Genomic DNA, 10937 nt, shown 5'->3' on the forward strand with positions numbered 1-10937 from the left:
CCCCTGCCTCCAAACTTGCAACAGGCCAGGGACTACCTGCTGGAGAAATGAGACACCCATCAGTGACACGCTGCAACTGACACACACACACACACACACACACACACACACACACACAAACACAAAAACCCTGAGACGCTCATATACATATAGGTTGTCAGGACGGCAGACAAGGGAGCAAGAAAGAGTCACCCTCGTCTGTAAGAGCGGTTGGAAACCACGTCTGGATTTTTTTTTTTCTAGAGAAAAAGGGAGAATGATGTAATAAGAGAGCTCAACCTACTGACCCAGAAAGTCTGGTGACTGGAGATAAAGTCTGGGATAAACTGATGATCCATTGATACAGCTGCTGCTGCTGCTGCTGCTGCTGCTGCTGCTGCTGCTGCTGGACGACTGATGCGGATTTGACATGAAGAAGAAGACATGCGGATAATGAGAAAAGCCTTTGAGGATGTTTGTTGGTATGGATCAAACTGAATGTTTTCCCTTGATAAAGAGAGGTTTCTATTAAAGGAAATGACATATGTTCCTTACTAGTAATTATTCATACTCTAAAGTTTGATGGTGCACAAGAGGTTGCTCCAGGTCAACTGCCTGGTGTTCCCCCACACACAGGGAAACCCCAGATCCACCTAATGCCAGTGCAACTAGGGTTTATTTTGCTGTCTCTTTTGGTCATTTCTGAATCCCCCAGCATGCATGGACTACCTTGTTCCTCTCTGGGTCACTGTTTTGGTTATCCATCCGATGTGAACACTGATCCAGCACCTGCCCAGGAGCCAAACAGCGCCAGACGAAGCAGAAGTAGCCACGGACTACCTGCAGCAGACCCGGTTACATCCCAGCCAGAAGGCCTGCCAGTCAGTCTACAGGAGCAGCAGCAGCAGCAGCGGCAGCATGAACAGGCTCAGAGGACTGTCAGCTGTATCTCCACACACTCCACCAGAACCAGAAATGTGAACGGCACCAACTCAAACTCTATCTGCCACCTGCAGGATGCAGGTGAGGCACCGTGCTTTGAGTCACCTCCACCCAGCCGTAGCCTCTCTCAAAGCTCAGAGGAGGATGAGCTGGAGTTGGACTGTAGTCCGGAGCTGGAGCTGAAATATCCCCAGATCCCCAGACCCTCCATTATTATCAGAAAGCCAAAGGTAAGAAATGCTTGGCTCAATAAGTGGAAAGTACATTTACTCAAGTATAGTTTTTCCAGTGAGTAGTAGACAGACAGAATTGATACAAGGTCTCTAACCTGACAGGAGAACCAGTTAATCTGTATCGTTAGAGTGGGATTCATGGAAAACCAGTGTAAACACTTATGGTTTCATAATTCGACATACATTACATCATGCAATCAACATTTACTTCATAATGATATATTTAAGCAGAAAACATGTCTATTTCCACATGTCATATAACATAATGTATTAATCACTAATAAGCATACAGTGAATAAATACTAATACTAATACTAAATACTAATCAAGAAGGCCTTTCAAAATAAAACTATTTTTAACAAGAAGCAAAGTAGTAAACCTCTCAGCTCCTGCAGTTGATTGTGACTGACGTATCACAAACACTATTTGCATGTCAATTAGAATCAGAATTATTGCCAGGTAATAATTTTCCACATAGAAGTAACTTGCCATGTGCTTCTTTTGTCCATAACAATAAACAAAAGGTAAATATATATATATATATATTATATATTGGTGCACAGTCATGTTGGAAGAGGAAGGGGCCCGCTCCACAAGGTTGGGAGCATGGAATTGTCCAAAATGTTTTGGTATCCTGAAGCATTCAATGTTCCTTTCACTGGAACTAAGGGGCCAAGCCCAGCTCCTGAAAAACAACCCCATACCATAATTCCTCCTCCACCAAATTTCACAGTTGGCACAATGCAATCTGAAATGTACCGTTCTCCTGGCAACCTCCAAACCCAGACTCATCCATCAGATTGCCAGATGGAAAAGCGTGATTCATCACTCCAGAGAACGCGTCTCCACTGCTCTAGAGGCCAGTGACGGCGTGCTTTACACCATTGCATCCGACGCCTTGCATTGCACTTGGTGATGTGTGGCTTGGCTGCAGCTGCTCGGCCATGGAAACCCATTCCATGAAGCTCTCTGCGTACTGTACTTGGGCTAATCTGAAGGTCACATGAAGTTTGTAGCTCTCTAGCAATTGACTGTGCAGAAAGTCGGCGACCTATATATATATATATATATATATATATATATATATATATATATATATATATATATATATATATATATATATATATATATTTATTTATTTATTTATTTATTTTTTAAAGTACTGTTATATCACCACAAGGGGGCTGCATAACCAAATCAAGGTATCATACACAAGTGTGTTGAGTGAGCACACACAGTCAGGATTTAATACAGTCATTTCTCATCAGACTACTAAAAAACAAATCATATCAATGAGATTTAAAGCTCTGAAACTCCAAACACACACACACGCACATACACACACTGCGGTCAGAGGGCTCGATGTCTGTAGATAGGATGTCAGTGAAATGTGTCCGGAGCTCCTGTTCAACATGATCTGTGTCTGCTGATCTCCCTGAACACACACACACACACACACACACATACACAGACACGTGTGGCTGTGTGTGTGTGCTCGGGGGTTGTTGCTCTTTAGTCTGACAGTAACCGGCCGAACGCAGTCTGTGTGCATAAGATTTTCCTCCTTAGTCCAACAGGAGGTGGGCCCATTATGTAAGCCGTGTCCTCGGGCTCTGATCAATAATGCTGATCAGCAGTGGAAAACTCTAGAAGAATGAGGGGTGGGGGAGGGGTGGGTTTTAATAGGGAATCCTGGAATTTACACTGTTGATGACTTGATCCAAAGGGAGACATCTCATCAGCAGATGTTTAGACATCTGTTGGGTTTGATTGTTTTGGGCCGGGGGATTGTCCGGTTCTGTACGGTTTTAAGTTAAGAAATGTGCCGTGAAAGTATTGAACACATGGTTGATTTATTGTGGCAGTCAGATACAAGCTGTGAGAATTTCAAATGCACTAACCGATGAAAACTCTACGCCATCTGTAACCATTACACAACTTTTTTTTTATGTAAAATCCCCTCTTTACTACATTATACCAGCCTCCCAATAAAACTACAGCAGCGGCGCTCTTTGGCCAACAATACAAGACGTGTCTGTGGTGGACACCTCCCGGGGGTCATGAGATAAGGCTTGTGAATGTATTGAACCACTCCCTCCTCCCCCTCAACATAGCCATCACTGTGCGGTGGCAGATGCACTTACAAAACCGTGTTTTCAGCATATGTTTTGCAATTTTCTGTTCTGACACAGGAAGGAGGTTTCACAATGTTTATTTTAGCCAAGGCAAATATTGAACATGTGTTACGCCAGGGTTGCTTCCTTATTGAGCAGTACTCTTGACAACAGGGTCAAAAAAAAAAAAAAAAAGAAGCCCGATTGATCCGCTGGACGTAGGCGTGATCTGAGCATGTGCATTAACCCTTGTAGCATTCCACCTCCTTATCGGCTGACCTCTGATGATTCGCAGCCCCTAAGCCTGAGTGAGTCCTGCCCTCGAGGCGCAAATTTATGTCCCTTCTGTTGCAGAGCTCAAGGGACTGATTGTAGAAAACAATGGCTTTTAATGAACGCCATAACGCTGTAAAAAAAAAAAAAAAAAAAGGACAGTACAGGATGTCAAGTAAGAGATATGAGAGGGAGTGTGTTAGCGTGACTAACAGAAGGTAATTTCTGAGTATTCATGTGCCAGTGGAGGGTGTCACACACTCTGTGTGTGTAATTCCTCGGACTTAATCATCAGTGTCTTTGAATCCAGTGCAGCAGATTTAGCTTTGATCTCCTGAACCCTAAGACCTATCTCTGCATGTGTGTGTGTGTGTGTGTGTGTGTGTGTGTGTGTGTGTGTGTGTGTGTGTGTGTCCGTATCAGCGTGTGATAATACAGCTGAAGCATTTATCTCTGACCCCTCCTTTAAAGGCGGACATGTTTATGGAGACTTCCTTTATCAAGAGCACAAACTTCTGTCACTCAGCACAGTACACACAAACACACACACACACACACACACACACACACACACACACACACACACACACACACACACACAGGAACAATGATTTATTGTTCATCAAACAATGAACACTCCATACAAATTCTTCTGTACGCTCGCTCTCGCACAAACAAGGCCACACACAGAAGTTAAAGATTACTGTTATTAAGCAAATGGCGGGGTTGGTTTGAGCAAGAGGACAGAGAGCAAAGACTGAACGTTCCCCTATAAGGCGATCACTGTCAGCTACGGTGTCTGAGCTCTGCTTACACATGTTCTAATATCTGACAGTAGGTTTTGTTTGTGAGTTGCATCCAGAGATTTAACTGTAAGTTACAGGGTGGTGAGCCCAGAGGTCCAGTTCCATGGTGTTTATTTAATGTTAAAGGCGCAATATTTAAAAATAGCCACCTGTCAAATATGGTGTAGGTAACAAGAGTAACTTCCATCTGCTGTTCATTGTAGCTGTTGTTAGCTTGTGAGCTCAGTTAGCCGTGCAGCTACCAGTTCACACGTGGAGCTCAGGTACCAGGGGAGTGTTAGTGAGGCTGGCTGCTAGCTGGCTAGCATGCAGCACAATACATAATTATTTCCAAAACTGGTATGTCTTCACATTCTGTTGATAATTTGAGTTATTTTTTTGAACATTAAAAGAAAAAAAAAGACGCTCCCTTTAAGACATCTTTGAATGTTAACCAGAATAAGATGAGTTGACAAGTTTTTTCCATTACGAGGAATTTGCTTTGGTATTTTGGTGCAAAACAAAGAGCAAAAGATTTGAAGTGGTTACTGCAAAAGTCCAGAAACACAAATACTAAATAGAGGAAAATGAAAAGTGACAGAGTGAGAGAAGAGTGACAATGTTTTGTTTCTGAGTTGGGCTGTACACAGTTTTTTTTCTCAAGAGCAACAAACTAAGCTGACGGGTCACTACGCTCTTCCATCTGTGCCTGTTTGTGTAACCTCATATTCTGCTAAGCAGTGACTTAACCTGACCCAGAATGCTATCAAACGTGTATTTTTGGGTTAAATTAGCCATTGATCTACAGCCCAGACCCTTGGATTCACCTCTTGATTGCCCATAATCACACTTTATTCAGCCACATGCAGGCATGTGTGTACATATTGATGTGTGGCAGGTCATGCTCATCAGATTAATGTGTTTGTTATTCAGTGATGACCTTACAGTGACTGACGGCATTCCCTTTGTGTTCCCGTCCCACGCGCTGCCCTCAGGATTCGGAATTCCAGGAAACAGCGTCTGACAGGTCGGACGGCAGGGAGACAGAGGATGGAGGGTTATCAGGTACGGAAAACAACAGGAGCTTCCTCCCCCTTTTCTCTCCACTCCCTTCTCCACCTCTTCCACAGCTGGAGCTGCAGGGTACAGATTTGATAATGGAAAAAAAAGGGTTCTGGCTGGAGCTGTCGTCTGCTTGGGGAAAAACAACTTTGATATTTATGTGGAGGAACATATTTGTAAAGAAAAGAAGAGTCGCTCTGGGAATGACTGGGTTTTACGCAGTTGGGTGTCAAAGTGTCAGCGAGTCATTGAGGGGGAATTTTTGTATCATAACTTGGCTGTTTATGAGTGATTGGGGGACTTTGTACAGTAAGACGTGGAAAGGAAGGACATTCTTTGTGTATTACTGGGGGGGGGGGGGGGGGGTGCGTGTGTGTGTGTGTGTGTGTGTGTGCGTTCACTCACCTTGCCTGGATGTCTGAGAGCAGCTGAGAGCTAGCGGTTACCTTGGCGATGAGTCTTGGGGCAAAGCCTTGGGAGGGGTGGGGGGCTGCAGACGGGTAAAAAGGATGGAGCTGAGTGGCTGATTAATAATGTGATCGAGTGTGTGCGTCTTCGGGTGGGTGTGAATCTGAGCGTGGCTGTGTGTGCCAGCTGACCTGCGGGAGAGGGTGTGTATTGTGCATCAGAGCCTTGGCTGCCCCCCATCTGCAGTCAACCTCAACCTTTTGTTTTCTAACCCCGGTCTGATAACATTACAAAGAGTGGATTTTGGGGGGTGGGGGGCTGGGATATAAAAACATCTCACAAAGTAATGTGGTCCGGTGCAAACACACCTTAATCTGCTGCCTCAAACAACAACAAAAATCTAATATTCTACATATTACACGATGGAATTAAGTGAATTTAATTATTAAATGCTTTATATGAGGTATAAATCACGCGCATTTAAACCCATGATAGTTATTTTCATTTTTCCATCTCTACTAGAATTTGTTTTTTTTACACACTTTTATGTTCCAAACACGCATTATGTTTCTCCATACCATCCATAATTAAACACACAGTATGTAATCATTGCCGTGCGGGGTCTCAATTAAAGCGACGAAAACATAAAACGTAGCATGATGGGTGTCATAGTGGCGCAGGATGGGAGTTGTTTTCCTCTCTTGTTAAACACCACAACTGCCAATTAAATTTCATCTGAAGTGACTGAGGCAGCAATGTTTCCCCAATTTACACATTGTGTTTTATCATGCATGCATAGTTACTTCCTCTATCTCTGTATCTGCTGTTTCCCAGGAAGTTACAGTAACAGGAAACCAGATTAAACGAACCATTGCGTTGACTAGAACACACCTCATCAAAATATGTAAAAAAAAAAAAAAGGTCTCATTGTTTTCAGTCATTTTAACTTCTGTAACTCTTCCTCCTGTATACTGGGTAAAACAACAGGCAAAATAGGTTAACCAAACCACACTGCCATTAATGCTTTACTAACCCAGCACAGTGTTTTCAGATGCTTTTAAAGGATTAACATCTTTAACTATGCCTCTGTGCCACGAGCACATGAACACACTCACACACACACTGAAAAAGAAAACAAGAGAACATCTGCCCGGGTACAGTACATGTGTTTTTTTTTAAGGGTTGTTATAATTAACACAAAGAGTGCTGTAGTGTGAGTCTGACCACTGCAGTCTCTTTATTCCAGTGAGAGAGATTTAAACAAGCAGACTTTGTTGCTCCCCGCTCTGCCAAGGATAAAATGGGAGAGATTATGATGCACCAGGGGGTCATTTACGTACAGACCCTCCTCTGTCTCTCCTCTGGTCCACGCACTCACGCACTCACGCGCACAATTGTCACACTGACCTTGATTTCCTGCGGTCACCGTGTGTGTGCGTGTTGTTGGAAGGGCCTTCCTGCTCTCTGTGTTGGAAATCCTGCTTATTCAGCTTATTCACACAAACAAGCAGACAGACACAAGGGTGGACGGACAGAGGGAGGGACGGACGGACGGACAGACACAAGGTTTCTCTATTATGTGGCTCGTCTCTCCAGGGGTTCACCCGGGCCGGCTCGCCCACCTTCCTTTTGTGTCCGTGTAGTTTGCACAATGTTCACGATTAACTCCACGTAACTTTAAAGGTGCACCATGTAATTATGAGGTGGAAATTGTAAGATGAAAATCTTCGCTGATTTTTTTTTTTTATGACTACATAAGTGGAATAAACACAATAGACACAATTTCTTACTGTTCTACTTTGTTGATGTTGGCAGGAGTGCAACATTTGTACACTCAAACAGAATTCTGGATCCTTATTACCCTTGAGAAGGGTTTTTTTTATATGGTAATACATCAAATAACTATTTCTGAGTTTGTATTATTACATTGATGTTTTAATTATTAACTTTTAATAGTGTCAGCCTTTTCCCTGAAACTATTTAGCGCACCTTTAGTGCGTTTGAGTTTGTTTGCACATATCCAAGTACAGAAACAGCTATATATATATGAGTGTTTGTGCAGGGAGTAATGAATTACTTCTTTTTGTTTCCAAGAACAAAGTTGAGTGGTCCTAATGGTCTGACAGTGTGTGCTCTATAGTTTATTGCATGGTAAGCACAGATTTGTATCCAAATGTTCTCTGTCTGCGCTCTGTCTGATGAAAAAAAATAAAGAAAGGCACACCAAGTTGTGCGCACTTTTGTCCAACTCCGTGGATATTCCACCCTCGCTGTACTGTAACAGAGCCATCTGCTCTCATTCCCATTGGCAGTCATTAGGTTAAGTGGAAAGGCTCTGTACTGTAAAGCTCAATAAATCTGGGTGGCTTGACCAGCAATAACAGCCTCGGCGACGACATCTAAGGACTGCAGCTGAATTACTGTATCCTGATCATTTTGCATAGGCGCTTTCGTGCATGTCATTCAAACGCATGCAAACGTGGTGACACACGCAGGCATGCAAATGCATAAAAATAGCATGCCGTCTATAAATGTTCTCTACTGTTACACTTGAGTGCGTTGTTTTTTCATCTGAGTCGAATGAAATTGTGGTCAAATTCCCCTGATGTGGCTGAGACCGGAGGAAGAGAAACTGTGATGTTGAATGATGAGAATAGTGACAAAAACGTTTCTAATGCCACCTCTGCTCAAACCAGTGTGGGTCACAGAGGGGAAGCCCTGAGAAAGTGAGGCTTAAATGTCATGAGAATCGTTACACACACTGTTTTATCTTATCTGTATCCCTCTGCTATATATCCATGACAAGGGAGACGTCGGGTTTGTATGAGAGAGACACCTCACAAAGGGCATACAGACGAGAAAACGGTGAATGACGGAGCGTGACGTCGCATCGGCTGATGGCAAACAGCGAGAAGCGAGAGTTTGTAATGAAGCTGGGGAACAGGAGATCATTTCACAAGTGCGCTGAGAGGCTGACGCAGCACTGACCTCATAAACCTCATCCAGCCAGGCACCGTGGTGAATGTGTTTGGACGTACATGTTTGTGTGTGTGATGGTGTATGTGTGTCTGTACATCTGTGCAGACCAGGACACTGGTGGTGTGAGTCATCCACCAGTGATTGAATTAGCTGAACTTTGGATGAACATTCAACGGGGAACAGACGGGGGGGGGAGAGAAGCTGAATGCATTACGTTACCCCGAGAAACTGGTGAACACATCTCAGAGACAGACCGGCTGACAGTGGGAGTGTCGGACAGATGTCATTAAAACATCACCCAGCGTTATTAAAGCCGCACAAAACCCCCTCTCTGTAATGCGCACGCCAGTCTCCTCCAGTGACCTAATAGGCCTTTTCTTTCCAAAACAACGTGGAATATTACTTCAGTAGACAGTTTTATCTTGCGGTTTCTCCACCAGTGCAGCGGGTTTATATGCCCTAAACAGTTGCTGGGTCAGACATGAGGGAGAAAAACAGAGTGGAAAGAATGCATTAAGTCTATTTGGGACGAGTGAGAAAGAAAAAGAAAGAGGAAAAAAATAAAAAGAGAGGAAAAAAAAAGAGAGAGGCACAGAACGATTTCAACAAGTATCTCAAATTTAACCGAGGGCTGTAGAAACATGCGCTGCTTCAGCATATGGTGAGTGTGCTGCTGGTGTAAACCCCCAGTTCCTCAGAAGTAGGTCACACACGTGGGGGGGGGGGGGTGGGGGGGGGGTGTTTATGTACACTACAATTACATGTAATTATTTATCTGCTCCTTTCCTGCAGGGGTGTGATGTTAAGTGTGGCTTTACATTCCTCGAAAAACAGCCATGAATAAATTTCTTCCTTTAAATCTCATTTCCTGTCAGTTTGCTTCACCATTTGATCCCAGTCATGTTGCTTTTCGAGCCTCAGTAGTCCTCAAACCTTGGACCAAAGGAGACTCGCTATCATCGTCATCATAAGACCTGCCCCTCGCTTACAGGAAAAACCTCTCTGTCGTGGTGTTCAGATAACTGTCATATCCTGTTTAAAGTGGAGGCCCTTGGAGGCCTGACGAAGAAAAAAACAGAGGGGCCTCACAGGCAAACCTACATACACACACACATGAGAACTGTGGGAAACCCGGAGCCAACAACTGAAACATCTGTCCCAGAAATTAGACCTCAGATACCAGCAGGCAGTGTGAGACACAGAGGCAGGGGGAGGGAAAAAAAACTGTCCAGTTACAGGCAGTGACACGAGGAAACACCCACTTACGCACAGGGAAAAGGGCAACAACGCGACCTTCAGTGTCCTTACCTGTACGCATCAACCAATCAGCCTTTATTTACAGTCGGGGATATGTTCAGCTCGTACGGGTCCATGCAGGTCAGTCATGTGGACGTTTCAAGTGTACACACGTAACAAAAAAAACGTAGGTAATCAGAGTGAAGAACACAGTGGTTATGGGTGGAATTTTATAGAGCGACAAAAAGGGACTTTTACCCGCGTTAACCGCTATTTGGTCACATCTGTGCAAATGTTATTGTCCCTCTGAATGTCCTCATCCACTTGTGGTTTAGAGGAAGAGGAGTAACACATCTCTGAAACCATCTGAAACGGAAAACCGCCGACAGATGCCCTATCTCCACCAATATCTGTAGAGAAGTTGTTTGGCTCAAACAGGCTGGTTGCCATAGCAGCGAGGAAGTACTTTCTTCCTACAGCGGTTGACGTTTTAAATCTAACCAAAATATGAAAAGGACTTTGTACTTTCTTCGTTCTTCTTTCTGCTTAAAGTCTGTTGCACTGCTAGTGTAACTATTTAGAGGCTCCGTGGTCCACCATCGCTGTGAAAAGAATGTCAATTTGTAAACAGAGTTACGCGCATCTCTCTTTTCAGATATAAGCGCCTATGCTGAAGCCCAGCAGGATGAAATCGTGTGATCACACCTGAACATGAACATGTGGTCTCACAGTCCTACCAAAAGAATTGATAATTGTTACATCCAGGGTTTTGTACAGATTAAACAAAAAAGAGTCAGCATTTTAGAACTTTTGGACAGAGCCAGGCTGTTTATCCCTGTTCCCAGTCTTTTTGCTAAGCTAAGCTAACTGCTGCTGGCTCTTGCTTCATATTCAGCCTACCAGACAGCAGAGTGGTAGCAATCCTC

At 43.8% G+C, this 10937-nt stretch overlaps 1 protein-coding gene across 1 annotated transcript; it reads left to right on the forward strand.

Annotated features, from left to right (window-relative positions):
• Positions 1 to 398: 398 nt before the first annotated feature.
• On the forward strand, positions 399 to 10710 carry LOC119024151. The gene is made up of 4 exons (XM_037106649.1): positions 399 to 461; positions 695 to 1151; positions 5322 to 5391; positions 10667 to 10710. The coding sequence occupies exons 1-4, from the start codon at positions 424 to 426 to the stop codon at positions 10708 to 10710; spliced, it is 609 nt and encodes a 202-aa protein (XP_036962544.1). The 5' UTR covers positions 399 to 423.
• The last annotated feature ends 227 nt before the right edge of the window (positions 10711 to 10937 follow it).

This window comes from Acanthopagrus latus, chromosome 8, assembly GCF_904848185.1.
Source record: "Acanthopagrus latus isolate v.2019 chromosome 8, fAcaLat1.1, whole genome shotgun sequence".
NCBI lineage: Eukaryota > Metazoa > Chordata > Actinopteri > Spariformes > Sparidae > Acanthopagrus > Acanthopagrus latus.

Excerpts from the sequence above, each read along its gene's own strand:
- LOC119024151 (XM_037106649.1), top strand. The coding sequence starts at position 424 with ATGCGGATAATGAGAAAAGCCTTTGAGGATGTTTGTTG. Across the intron at positions 462-694 it reads GCCTTTGAGGATGTTTGTTG|CATGCATGGACTACCTTGTT; the intron begins GTATGGATCAAA and ends TGAATCCCCCAG. Across the intron at positions 1,152-5,321 it reads TTATTATCAGAAAGCCAAAG|GATTCGGAATTCCAGGAAAC; the intron begins GTAAGAAATGCT and ends CGCTGCCCTCAG.